At 33.7% G+C, this 14761-nt stretch overlaps 2 protein-coding genes across 3 annotated transcripts in view; one reads left to right on the top strand and one right to left on the bottom strand.

Moving 5' to 3' along the window:
* The window catches only part of LOC136037106 (PHD finger protein 20-like), an 80770-nt gene extending 74528 nt beyond the window's left edge, over positions 1-6242 (top strand). For both annotated transcript variants that reach the window (XM_065719568.1, XM_065719567.1), the window contains 3 exons: positions 781-916; positions 3755-3877; positions 6092-6242. In XM_065719568.1, coding sequence (XP_065575640.1) covers positions 781-916; positions 3755-3877; positions 6092-6192 — 360 coding nt within the window. In that variant the 3' untranslated portion in view covers positions 6193-6242. The remainder of the gene's footprint in view (positions 1-780; positions 917-3754; positions 3878-6091) is intronic.
* Positions 6243-9343: 3101 nt separating this feature from the next.
* LOC136037105 (AN1-type zinc finger protein 6-like) overlaps positions 9344-14761 on the bottom strand; it is a 29776-nt gene continuing 24358 nt past the window's right edge. Inside the window, exon 5 of the mRNA XM_065719566.1 lies at positions 9344-12927. Coding sequence (XP_065575638.1) covers positions 12779-12927 — 149 coding nt within the window. The 3' untranslated portion in view covers positions 9344-12778. The remainder of the gene's footprint in view (positions 12928-14761) is intronic.

The following is a 14761-nucleotide window of genomic DNA, read 5'->3' as shown; positions in this document are numbered from 1 at the left end:
ATCATTTTCTGTATTTACTAACCCTCAAAACTTATTTGCCTTTTGTAGATTTAAACATTTTTAAATTACGACAGAAAGAAAACTGGACTTTTTCGATAACATGATAATTGAATACCCACTGACGACTGATATTAATTGCGTTAGAAGCAAAACTTCAGAAGTTTTAAAAGTAGCATTAGAAAGTTATTTTCAAGATTTAAACTAAAGCACACTAGTAATGATGCTGCGATTTTTGGGTCGCTGGCTCTGTCGAAGATTGTTGGAAACAGAAACAGCTCGACTGTCGTTATCTATGAAAATGACGCTGATACAGCTGTGATAGCACTTCACCATTTTTACTGTTTTTCTCATAAATGATTAAAGTAGTTTTGTGAGTCAATTTTTTAGCCTAGTATTTACGTGCATACTCTTACTGTAAAGGATATAGCAATGAATGTGTGCGGTCGCCGGTGACCTTGTCCTGGCTCCCATCATCTGGTTTTAGTGGACTACGCTAGATTATTGAGTTTTGACGTTGGGGTATTTTTTTTTCTTTTTAAATATTTAGAGCAAAACCTATTTTTGTTTTGCTGTCACAGTCGTTTGACCATTGAGGCTCTGCGTATTTGGCTATTAAGCCCTTTTACTACAGTAAAAAAAGTGGAATGTTTTTTTTCTTTTGGTCTATCAATCCTTGGTGGGGATCAAGGGCAAACAAGACAAAATAAAATTCGTTCTTAAAGCAATATTAATCCATAAAATAATATTACGATTTATAATTATATTTTTGTCAATTTTTAGGAATCAGGTGACTTTTTCATGGATGAATTACCTGATGATGCTTTAGATACGTCATTTTTTGAAAATTCAGATATTTCTGCCTTACTGCCCACATCTTCGGAGCTGGAACAAATGTCAGTTGAACTCAACCAGAAAGGTATTCTGCCTTATTGTTTTTTTTTAACTCCTTCCGTCTCTTTTAACTGCATTGAAAAAATTGTAGCGGCAATTATTGTGATTTATTTAGTTCAGTTGGTGGGAAGGCAAAGGAATTGTAAGGATTTGATCTGCAGGGATTCGTGAGTCGAATTAATTCAGGGGATTAATCGAATTAATGAAATTTTTTAGAGTAAATTTGAATTAATTTGTTTGGAAATAAGACACTGCTGTCTGTATAGGACTAAAATTAAAGCTTATAACCCAAATTTTCAGAGCCAAAACATCTTTAAGTTAATCTGAACAAGAAAGGTATATTGTGTTTTGTCGCTCTTCTAATTGCGATTGGAAAATTCCAGCAGTTAGTGTTGTTTTATTCGTGATGGTATGGGTGGGAACAAAATCTAGAGGGAATATTGTTTATCTTAGAGTTAAATGAGAAAACTTCAAATAACTTGGCATAGAAATGAAACACCCCCATTTGACTATACGTGTTGGACTAAAATATGCTGAGTCACGAACTACACCATTGCAGCTTCCTTTTTATAATAACATGTCGGTCTGTTGAAAGTAGTTCTCGGCCCGAGTCACGACATGATGCTAGTCTTTTACTTAATACATTTTACGCATATATTAAACACTAACACACTGTTGATTAAAGAAATGAGCAGATGGCCGTGAGATAATAACGTCCTCGGGAAGATGTCTCCAGAGGGGCGTGTAGCCTATCAACAAAAATTCTTCTGTAAGATCTTGTTGGCCTTTCCTGCTTCAGGTAGTTAATGCAAGCTGTGTACATGCTCGTTTGTTTTGCTGTTCTGATAAGTACTTCCACATGGAGGGAGAGCTTCTGAGGAGATTGTGAGCGGATGTAGAAGTCAGTCTTTGAGACGTTGAGCCTTACCTTTAAAGATAGGAATTGCTCTTTATGGGTAGTAAAGCCTACCCTTTCAGCCCGATTATATATCCCTTGGAGGGGTATCAAGTGGGTTTGAAAACCTCCAGCATAAATCAGGCAATCCCATTTTGAGCATGCCTTATTTAGGGTTTATGTAAAGACACGATTGAGTTACATTGAATAAAAACTGTGGAAGAAAAATCGCTCTCAGTTTTCTAGTGGAGGAGCTTTGGTCCTATTCGAGGTGGGCATTCCAAAGAATATCAGCTTAGAAATGAATTCCTAGGATATGTAATTTTTTGAACAACCTTTTTATTCCTAAAGATGAAGCCAGAATGGCCATATGGGACCTTCATTTGGGAAACAAGCAACTCCTTTGTTTTTACTACATCAAAGTTTATTGTCCGAGTACTATTTTCTTATACAGAAAATTTAATACAAAAAGGGAAACATCAATAGGGTATTTATTTGTCATCAAGGCTTCATGTGTGGTTGTGTCGTTGGCAAAGTTGAGGGTTAACTAGGCTGTGCCCTATGTTATTAATATGTGCAAAAAGCATATGCCCCAGGATATTCGTTTTTGTGGCAAATCAGGACCCAGTTTGTTTTCCCGCTTAGTCTTTATCCAGTTTATTTTCCCGATAGGTAAAATAAGCAACGAAGTTTTCAGCTTCTGGAAACTTTTAAAGTTGTCTCTTACAAAAGAATGTTTTCCCTCTTAGTTTTTATTTTATTGTCTCGATAAGTACCATAGCGACAAAGTATTAGCCCCTAGCCCCTTGAATATTTCAGAGTTGTCACTTATAAAAGAATGTTTGTACAAAAAGATTGATGTAATGCACTTTCATCAGCTCTCCAGAGACTATCAATCGGTTGGTTTTCTTGTAGCGGGCTAACCTTCTAGTATCGCTACCAAGAAGCGAGTAAAGGGTAACGTCCGTTTAAATGCTAAAGAACTATGAAAATTGGGGAGAAATATGTGATAACCATTCCTCTGCCTCGGCCATAAACGGAGGAAATGAAATGGCAAACAAATACAACCAAAATCACAAATGAAAATACAATTTAATGGTAGATGGCAGCGTTTGTAGGCTCTGGCTCAAGGCTAGGTGTTTGCTATTTCTTTAAAAGTACATGCGAGAATTCTGTGCAGCTTGCCAAAGCGTAATGGCGATCTGGCCAGAAGTCTACACTTTGCGTAAAACCTCCACAGGCTTTACCGTATCCCCTCTCTCGCTGTAAACTGAAATCAACAGCATAGGAAGGAAAAATAACGAAAAAGTATTTTTTTTTTCAATACATTTAAGAATCTAGGTCATTTAAAATTTTCAGAGAGAAGTATTCTCATTCCAGAGTGTCCAAGAGCCAAAAAATGCTGAATCAATAGAAAATATTGTCCTTCTAGAATTCGGCCATTCCACTAATTTGTTGGGCTATTTCGTTGTTTTTGCCTCTCAGATTTTTCGCCACCCTTCCCCTCAACCCAAGATTTTCGAAAGTTATCCAAAATGAGTCATCCATATAGGCAAGTGTGTATTTCTCTGAGGAGCCCTGATTGAAGATGATCAATTGGGAATAACTCATTCGATTCGAGGTGTTTTTTTTTTTTTTTTTTTTTTTTTTTTTTTTTTTTTTTTTTTTTTTTTTTTTTTTTTTTATGATGGCGTAAATTTACTAATGACGAAGTTGTATGTCAACGAACCCTTCTTTTTGGTTGATTGTGTTTAGCTGTACTCTTTGTCCTAGTTGATTGGATGGACGAGTAAGGTCCAGACCTCGTTCAGGTGCTTATATTTCTTAATTACTAAAGTAGGAAAACAGCTTGGTATTTTTTCTTTTCCTTTTCCTCACATTTAATACATTAAACATCATTTGTTATGCGATGCGAAACCAAAAGACGTATTTGAAAAAAAAAAATATTTACATTAGAATTACTTTTAGGAATACCACAAGCAGAAGACAGAATCAACAATGACGATTGTTTGGGGAACTTGGTTTCACATATTGAAGAATCCCATGCAGAAGTCGAAAGCCGACTCGAAGCCCTGGAAAAACTGGCAGATGGTAAGTTTTCTTATTAGATACTATTTAATACTACTTAATGCTATTAAGTGTTCTTAAATTATTATATGCTTTTAATAGTTATAAAATAATTTAAAATTTATAATATTAATAGCTGATATAACATAGTTTATGTTATGTAAGTATAATTATAAAATACATAATTTAAATAGTATAATAAATTACATAATTTAATAGTATATTATGCACTAAATTTTTTATATATATTGATTATGTAATATAACTGTAATATAATGTAACATAATTTATGATACGCATATAAGATGTTATTATAAAATGTTACAAAGCGGGTTTTAAATGGTAAATTATAGTTACTGCTACTACTATTAATTAAACACTGCTGAATATTATTAAATAGGGCTACTATCCTAATTATATTTCTATTTTTTATAATTAAACTATCCTAGTTATATATATATATATATATATATATATATATATATATATATATATATATATATATATATATATATATATATATATATTTCTATTTTTTATAATTAAACTATCCTAGTATATATATATATATATATATATATATATATATATATATATATATATATATATATATATATATATATATATATATATATATATATATATATATATCATGAAAAGAGAAATCACCAATGCAACAGCACAAACACATAAAAAAAAACAAAAAAAAAACATAAAACACATGAAAGAGACAGCAGGAGAAAAGAAAACTGTTTTCCTAAATTAGTGACTAATATAGGGCGTGTGAGTGCAAATAATTCGGATCCACTTATATAAATTGGACCTAGTCCAATGAATGGAAATTCCATGGGTATTTTGTTGACAAACCTGAGGTGAAGTCGTCTTGCTAGTATCAATCAGTTCGTGGTAACTAACTGTAAGAAAGGAGCGACCCGGCTCAATAGTAACTGAAACTCTGAAAAACAGAATTTTGATACCAATAGATACATCAAAAGAATCAAATTTTTATGCTGATTTCAAATATACAAGTTTCATCAAGTTTAGTCTTGCCCATCAAAAGTTACTTAGAATATTTGCGTTATTTCTGAAAAAAGGGGGAAACATCCCCTAAAATTCATAGAATTTAGATTAAAAATTATAACATCAGATTCAGCGTATCAGAGAACCCTACTGTAGAGGTGTCAAGCTCCTATCTGCAAAAATGTTGAATTTTTTGCCAGAAGAAAGATCATGGATGCATGTTTTTTTTTCAGGTTCCTAGAATATCGCGAGATGACTCATTCGAACGGAAATTAAAAGTTCTATTGTCCTTTTTAAGTGACAAAAAAAATTGGTGACAAAAATTTTTAAGTGACAAAAAATTTAGATAACTAGGCCCCCTCCCATGCTAATTTTTCCCCCCAAGTCACCCGATCAAAATTTTGAGATGACTATTTTGTTCAGCATAGTTGAATTATCTAATAACTATTTCTTTGAGGATGACTTAATCTCCCACAGTCCCCGGGGGAAGGGCTGCAAACTTTGCCCATTGTTTACATATAGTATCGGTTATTGGGAAGCATACAGACATTTTCAGGGGGGATTTTCCTAGTGGGGGTTGGGAAGAGATGGTTACGTGGGAGGATCTTTCCATGAAGGAATTTTTCATTTGGGGAGGGAATTTTCCGTGAAGGGGGGCGACGGTTTTCCCAGCATTATTTAAAAACCGATCAGGAATTAAATAAGAAAAAAACAAGTTTTTCAACTGGAAGTAAGGAGCAACATTAAAACTTAAAACGAACATAAAATATTACGTATATGAGGGGGATTGCCTCTCCTCAATAGCTCGCTCTTACGCTAAAGTTTTTTTTTTTTTTTTACTTTTAAAAGAGGTTATTATTCTAATTAAACGGCCTTTGTGATTCAGGAGTCATTCTTAGATAACTGGAACAAAAATCAAGCTTAGGTAATTATAAGGCTATTATTCATTAAAAAAGTAGAATCATTATGCAAATTTTGTTTTAATTGTCGTGTACGGTGAGCTATCTTCAAAACCTGCATTAACGCAAAAACGTTCAGAAATTAATTAACAAAAACAAGTTTTCTTTTAACTGAAAGTAAGGGGCGTCATTAAAACTTAAAACGAAGAGAAATTATTCCTTGAGGGGCAATAAAAAAAACTAATGACCATTTTTATCATGATGTGACGTCAGATTTCTAGTTTTTGTTGTGTATATTTTTTTTTTTTTTTTTTTTTAGCTTTGGAGAAGGAGACGGAACTTGGTGAATTCTCAAGCCCCGAACTACAAACGTTAATTCAAGATGTTGAGCAATTAAGTCAATTATCTTCCTTTTCTTGATCTTCTTGTGTGATTTTATTTTATACATATTCGATGCATTTGGAAAGAAATAGTTCGTATTCATTAATTGAGACAGAGCAGGAGCAAAGAGAATTGATGGGCTGGTTGCCCAAAAAATAGACCCACCGGTACTGTGCTTTTTATATTGTCATGACTCCATTTTAGTATTAATTTAATCCTTCCTTAATTAGATTAATAAGATTAAAAGGATTAAATTAATTAATTAGATTAATAAGGATTAAATCCTTATTAGTCTCCCTCTGCTTCATTGTCAACATATTTTACACAAGTTTCACAGAAATTCTTGACATCAAGGACACATACTACTGAAAAACTTTAAAAGTAGATTTTATTTCTTTTCAATTCCTTATATGCAGGGCCGAAGCTAGGGTTTTGAGTTGGGGATAGTGGGGGGATATAGAGAACGTGCCGACAAGATCGTCCAGTGTGCCGACAAATGCAGGTACATAAGTTGAATTAAGACACCAAAAGTTTCAAGGCGTCGGCACTCTGTGCCATTGCCTTTGAGCTTTTCAGGGGGGGGGGGGTCTCCCCCCCCTTAGCTATGCACCTGCTTATATGTTGGAAAGTGTAAATGTTCAACCTAATAATTCTTGATTGTGGTGGTGATCTAAGTGAACTTTGATTAATCCGCCTTTGGCACTGTATATACTGTCATTCTGACTTTGAAATTTAACTAAAAAGAATCTTTCGTTTCGCCATGGCGTAATAAGGATTATGCACTTCTAACGCCTTTGAACGTGGAGCATTGCCTGCTTAGTTAAAAAGTAGTAGAAACAAGCAGCACCGTAGTCTTGCTACAAGTACAGAGTAAAGCTAAAACAAGTAGAGAAAGTTTTACGGATTCTTTGGGATAGCGTTAAAAACAAAACAATCAATTCAAATGTACACAATCGTCATTTCATTGTTACAAACTATGAAAGTAGAGTACATAATAAAATAACAGCTGTTCTGCGTTGTTTTTTTCAGAGGATTGGCTCTTTTATTGTATATTTACTTTTGGGGTTTCTGTCATGGAGTAGCTATTGTATATATTTGGTTTGATAGTTTCTTTTTTTTCTTTGATTTTGAGTTTTCCTCGCTTTTTTATGCAGTTTTAATTCTTTATTTCCCTTCTTCTTCCTACGTGCCACAAGCTCCTTCTTCACAGTTCCTTCTTGGTTTTCTCATAGTAGGTTATTTTGGCCTTAGATCTCTTATAAATACACGGTGTTTTTCGGCATGGGGGGATGCGGTTTAGCTAACTGTAATACACTGTACTGTACAAAAAAGTGGCACAGCAAGAAAAATATAAATTCTCTATATAAGTAGAATCGGCTATAAAATTCTCTATCAGTCATTTCTAAGTAGAATGTAACAAGGGATTTGGATCAAAGTTTTCCTCAAATTGAATTAAAATCGAATAGTTGTGGGCATTAAGCAATGGCTAATCGTAGAAAAAGCCAAGACAGATAATCTCAATATACTTTAAAGCTATTAAATATCTTTAAAAACAAAAACTACAGGAAAAGTAGTGCTCGCGAAATAATACCGCGAAAAGGAAAACGAAGATTAAAAACAGCAGCTGGGTTTCTGTGCTTTTCAAGATCGGGGATTGAAGGGCTACGATGAAATTTGATCAAGCATCGATTTCGAAGTTTTCATATGAATGTGATGCAACTTCTAGGGTTTTAATGATGAAGATTATTATGCTTCCTGCCTTAAATGGTAACCTCATGACGTAAGAAGTTCTAGTACCATTTTCAATTTACCAATTTAGATAAAGTATCTAGCCGAAAAAGATTCTTCAATAACATTGGCCTGTTTTTTCCCTCTTTTTGGATTTCTTTACCCCTACTCTCTTCGTGAATATAAACTGGACTAGTTTTTGTGGCGAAATTGAAACATTATTTGATTAAAAATGGCTTCTGCTTGCATATCCTGGGTAACCTAAAGTCATTTGGCCAATCCCACAGTTTTAACTCATTCTACCCTCAAATTCTAACATGGTCGCGAACTCCTGTCCTAATAGGTGCCGAGTGGAAGCATTAAAAAGGTTGAAAAGTTATTTCTGCTTAACGGTATAAATAAAACATAATTAATAAAAAAGCATTATTAGTGCACAAAAATCAAATGATGTAATAACGAAACAAGTAACCAATTTCAAAAACCTCTCTGTCCATTATTAGAAATGTTTTAAATTCTTCCATTGAAATCCCACCCCCCTTCCTCAGGGGCCGAATTGAGATTTCATCATCTTTCTTTTTAGTTAATTTTGGAAAAACAAAGAAATTAGCCTCATTGTAAGCATTGAAAAGGGGTATCATCCTCGATCAACTATAGGTATTTCCAACTCAATTTACCTGCAAAATTCTGTCATTTTAACTAAGTCCTATCATAACATTGACAGGTCGCTTGTGGAAACATTTATAAAGCTGAAATGTTTGGAATCCTCATGAAATTGGTCCGAAGGACTAAACAAAGATTAAAAATGAACCTCAAGTTGAGACTCCTTACTTGGAGTTTCAGACTCCACTGGATACCCAAAGTAGTTTATATAGGCCCTTCAATGATGGCCGACAACCTACAAAGGGTTCATATGAGTGAAAAATAAATTGGCAGTCCGTGAAATGTAAATGGGGGTTAACGATAGTGGATCTCATTTAAGTAGGTTGTGGTCAAAGAGTACTGGTAACTTATAAGAGTAACTGGCACTAGTGTCGTCAAAAATTATTCACTGACACCATCTAATCTTTGGCGTTTTTTAGTGTAGTAATAAGGCGAAATCAGTTTGCTATTAAAAGTCTTATCGCAAAAAAAAAAAACATAACAAATAAGAAGCTTGAAATAATACCAGGAAATGCCAAACGCTAGAAGGTGCTAATGCCTTTTTGTCGACACAAGTGCCATTTTCCGCTCTTGTAAGTTATCCATACTCTTTGGTTGTGACTATTGTGACTTTGGATATGACTTGTTGCTTAATTTCCATGACAAATGGCTGACGACAATAATCTTGGAGTTTCCAAATAGCCCCCATCCCCTGTACATGCTTGGGTGGAAATCAGCAACAAATGTCCCCCAACGCTTTTGAGTAACCATAGTCTTCGACTTTTGTTAAGAAACTTAAAGGAAATAGAAAGAAAAAACACAATTTTTATAGTTTTCGGTTTATTTATATGATTCGAAAAACAAATTTCAAATTACAAGGCAAAATCACGTATCGCTATATAACCTAATATGATCCAAATGTAGACACAATAAAATATATATACCTTAAAAGAAAAAAAATCTCCCAGAACCAGGAAAACGAAGAAAAGAATCGTGTAATTGCATAATATAAAACCAACGACTTTTTTTAAAATAAGCAGCGGTCAGAATCGCATATGTCAGTGAACTATGAACTGACCATATTCCAGATCAGCACAGCAATGCAGATTAAGTCCTATCAGTCGTATTTTCCCACACTGTCATTGTTGGTTATATGGCGTTGACCAATAATCAGTATGACGACGCAAATTTTACAAACTTTAGTTTTACAAATAGTTGTAAATCTTGTTTTCATAAGGAATAAACTTTCCGCAATATATAAAACTTTATTCTGACAATGAAGAAATGGGAGAATAATCTACAAATGGCGCAAATCACGTCTAGGATCAACTTCACAAAACAGAATTCACAGTCATAGAAAATCTAAACATTCGAGCTGAAAGTGTCTCTTTTAAAAAAGGGACTTTTCTACTTGTTTGGGTTTCTTTCAACTACATTTAAGTAGTATTGAAACACCCTTACAAATAATATAAAGGTGGAATTTTGAACTTGGAAAAGTGGGTTTTAAATTTCCAGCTAAGAGGGATTTCCAATTCGATAATTAGCCAAGAGAGAAAAAAAATACGGTAAACGATTGTCTTCAAATTAACACGAAAACAGATTGCAACAATATCCCAACTTACATATTTTTTTTTTATTTAATACAAAATTCAAGATAATGAATATAGTTTTAAAATGCGTTTAACATCTGTTGTTGAAGTTCAAAAAGATTTTAAGCAAAACATTCATATTCAGTCATCCTAGGGGGAGGGACTTTTTTAGTCATCCTAGGTGGGTTTTAAATTTACAGCTAAGAGGGATTTCCAATTCGATAATTAGCCAAGAGAGAAAAAAAATACGGTAAACGATTGTCTTCAAATTAACACGAAAACAGATTGCAACAATATCCCAACTTACATATTTTTTTTTTATTTAATACAAAATTCAAGATAATGAATATAGTTTTAAAATGCGTTTAACATCTGTTGTTGAAGTTCAAAAAGATTTTAAGCAAAACATTCATATTCAGTCATCCTAGGGGGAGGGGTGGTTCAACTTCAGTATAAAACGCTAATTATTCTAACTTTTGCTAACAACCAGCTTAAGAAAAAAAGAGCAAATGATTGCCAAAAAAAATATTAAAGATAGCTACAGAAAAAAAAAGTAACTAATACACCAACATGCTTAGGGTGGAAAGGCCTTACTTAACGACCTTAGAGATTATTGTACCTCTTCTTGTTTCTCCTGTGCAGAAGTTCTTAAGCACCAAAGATCAGTAAGGAACAAACTATATTAAAAAGTTATCCCTCTACTAAATATGCTTCTTCAAATTCAACAAAACGAAAGGGAAAAATAGATTGACTTGTCTATGTTTATTTCCAAAGATCACAAAAAACTATTTTCTCTGTTAATAATTCGAATCTAATGACTCATTTCAAATTAGATAAACAAAGATAAGTGATGTGTAATTCTAAAAACTGAGCGGCTCAACTGCCAAATCAGATAACCAACAGAACAAAGGAGAATAGAAGAGTATATGCGTCGCAGATGATGAAGATATTATACCTATGAAACGGGGGAGAAAATGCTTCTGATGTATGTTTATGAGTTTATTGAATATAGGGAAATGTGAACGTGTATCAGTAGATAGTTCTTCCGACTGACTTCTTAAAAAAAGAAATTTAGTCATTTTCCGCCACTGCTCCTAGTACTTGCTTGATAGGAGTAAAACAAATATTTTAACACTAAAAATCTAATAGATTGAAATGCGGAGTAAATCGATTTGGCTTCTGAACGACTCAATTAGAAATTATTTATTTGAAACAAAGATAAAGAACTTCTACTAAAACGACCCAAGGATCGTAAGCAATAACAAAACAATAAAGACCACGAAACTAACACATCCCTCTAAATTCATCTAGGTTAATCATCAAGTGCGATAAAATACCCTAAACAATTCTGCTTCGTTAATATTATTTAACATCATTATATTACCTTATCAAAACTCCGCGATTTTTTTATTGCCAAGAAAGTAACAAAAATAACTAATCTCGCTAATTCAACCTTACCCCCCCCCCTAAAAAGGAACTGAACTAACCCTGGACTGGAATTTCCGACCGTTTTCTTAGTTCGCACCCCTCTGCATTTTAATAAAAGCTTGCACCCCTTTAAGACTTGACTACAAGATTTTCCTGAAATACTGATTTATTTTTCCGAAATATTCGATAAAACAAACTCTTCTTCACAACTCAAGGGCTTGTACCTCCCTCCCAGCAAACCAACCACTTCATGCGATAAACATATCTCTCTGTGCCGTCTATGTGTAAAATATTTCTAATCGGTCGACAGAAAAAGAAAGTAATTTAAGCCACTGAGAAGCTATCTGTTTAAATAATATGAAGATTTCCAAACTAATAATATTTTTTCTTTTACCTTTATCAGATTTTGTACCGGAAAATTTTTCATTTACACATTACTGGCAAGGCCGTAGTCAGGGGGAGAGGGGTTTAACCCCCCACCCCGAAATGTTTGTCCGACTCGTAAAAACGTAACAAAAATGAATATAAACTAATTTTTGATACAATTTTTAGTTGTTCTTTTTTTGTACCCCCCCCCCGAAAAAAAAAATCCTGGATACAGCCCTGAATACTCGGGCATACATCAATTTACGATATACCCAAAATTAGGCTCGAGTACACATTCGTCTTTAGTTAAAATTGATTTTACGGTTATTTTCATTCCACAAAATAAAAAGAAAGTTCACACGAGGTGGAAGCTTTCCATGTATTGCCGTCTAATAACAGCCTCATTTTTTGTCAAACATGTTTTTCATACTGTAATCCCCTTCCCTCACGAAAGAAATTCAAATACGGTCATAATTAACCTACAACAAACACAAACAAGAAAGAAAACACAAGCAAACAAAAATAAGCGCAACCATACTAGAGGTAATGATAATAGAAGCACAAACACGCTTTTCCGATTACGCAAACTTTTTTTTCTTTCTTTCTTCAATAAACAAACAAAAGTCGAACAAAAAAAAAAACTTTCCACATAAAGCAGAACTCAAAATCGATTAGAGCACCACCTATTAAATGAAAAAAAAATTGTTTCAACTGGGAAAGAAAAAAATACCCTACTAGTTAGTCACACAAAATCTCAGCAGATGACCTAAATATATATATATTCTTTCCTAAAACGTGCAGCAGAAAATAAATGTTGGGGCATATTTGTTATGTGCTGTAACTTAATTTCATCATGTTTTTGGTTCCACTCTTTTTTAAATTTTCTGTATCTTCTGACCAACAACAATTGGGTTGTTTCGACGAATTTCTTCAGCGCCATGTTCACGGTAGTCGAAGGTGCAATCATGTTTATCACTGTACCGATGAACAGCGCAATACATACCACCACATCGGCATTCAAATCCTAAAATAATAAGACAGTCTTAACATATCTCAAATATTCAAATGAATCATTCAGAAGAGAAATTAATGAAGTCTATGAAGTAAAAACAGAGAAAGGAGTTTCCTTTCAGGGTTTTGATCATATTGTGAAAAATGTCTTCGGTAACAATCCATGCAAAGACTGCCTCCAACCTTTCGGGGTTTCCTCCATTTCCCCAAAAGAAAACTTACTTCTCCCTATTACCACAAAATACACATAGTTAGGTTTAGTTAACTAACATTTGAAAAGATTTCAAAACCCAATTTTCTTTTGTGAAATTTCAGGGAAACGTCGTAAGAATTTAAACACTGATATCAATAACATAATCAAATTTAAGCACTTATGGCAGTTGTAACAAAACTGACTTCTCCCTGAAAATCTCCCCCAAAATTAACGTTTGTAAGTGTTGTGTATTAAGACAACATTACTGCGGATAAGGTAGAAAATGAGGTTAGTAGCTGATTTCGTATAGAATCAGGAGCTAAGCACGGTTGCGTTCTATCCCCAATTATAGGGATCATTGTGTTGTCCTAAGGAACATGGCTAATACTATGGAATCAAATGAGAAAGTAAAACTCCTAGACTTAAGATTATGATAAGGTTATGTATGTTTTGGAGGTTTTGACAGTTCAGGGTACAGAAATAGGTTTGGCAATTAATGTTAACAAGACTAAATTGCCTAGGCTGGGAATAAATGAAGACTAAAGAGGTGATGTTAGGCAACGAAAAGATCAATCAAGTGGATAGCCTTACTTAAATTTGTAATATTATTAGTACAGATTTTAGATGCAGTTGAAATGTTGAAATAGAATAGGCAAGGCCCATTTCTTTTGTTTTTTTTTTTTTACAGCTGGGAGACAGGTCTGACCAACCAAGATTAGAATATTTGGAAGCTACAGAGATGACAATGATAAAAACGGTTCGAAAGACAGAAGAGGTTTGTTAGACGTTTTCCAAAGGAACTGTCTCTGGATACCCGTTTGACTGTCCATCTTTCAAATAGTAACTTGTGCGAAAAATGTGGTTCTGTCCCGCTTTCTACGGCTACAATGAGAGAAAGTTAGAGATGGCTGAGAAACATTCTGCGGATGAATGATGACAGACTGCCAAAGATCGTCTTTTTCGGCTAACCATCTAGGGACAAATAAAAAAGGAGGTCGCCCCAGAATGAAGTGGAAAGAGGTCACAAGAAAGGATTTAAAAGAAGTAGGATATCTTCAGAGAGTATAAAGAGGGAAGCTTCGAATAGTTTGAAATGGAGGAGTGTGAACAGCTGTGTTGGCCTCAGGCGGCTTGGTGCTGCAGTTAGTTGTTACTAGTAGTAGTAAATATACGAACGAATATATATATATATATATATATATATATATATATATATATATATATATATATATATATATATATATATATATATATATATATATATTATATACCATTTCCGTTTACGGAAATAGTAAATTCAGGAAACCTCGAATAATTCGTGGATAGTTAAAGCACGAGTACCAAAAACATAATCGAATGTATTTGTTCTGTAAATGGCATGCCGTACTTATGGCAATTGAAAAGAAAGTGGCGACTCTCCGAAAATTAACGTTCGTAAATACACGAATGTTGCCACTAAGTACAAATCGGTAAGTTAACTAATTTTCGGAAAGATTTCGGAAAAACTGATTCCCTTGTGCGAAAATTTAGGGAAATCTCGAATAATTCGGAAAGAGTTAAGCAATGGTATCGATAACATAATTAATTTGAAGTTGTTCCGTAAATGACATATTGCATTTACAGCAGTTCAAATGAAAAAACCTGTGAAAAACTG

The sequence above is a fragment of the Artemia franciscana genome, chromosome 16 (assembly GCF_032884065.1).
Source record: "Artemia franciscana chromosome 16, ASM3288406v1, whole genome shotgun sequence".
Taxonomy (NCBI): domain Eukaryota; kingdom Metazoa; phylum Arthropoda; class Branchiopoda; order Anostraca; family Artemiidae; genus Artemia; species Artemia franciscana.
The sequence above is the reverse complement of the archived record's forward strand: the minus strand, read 5'-3'. Positions and strand labels throughout refer to the sequence as shown.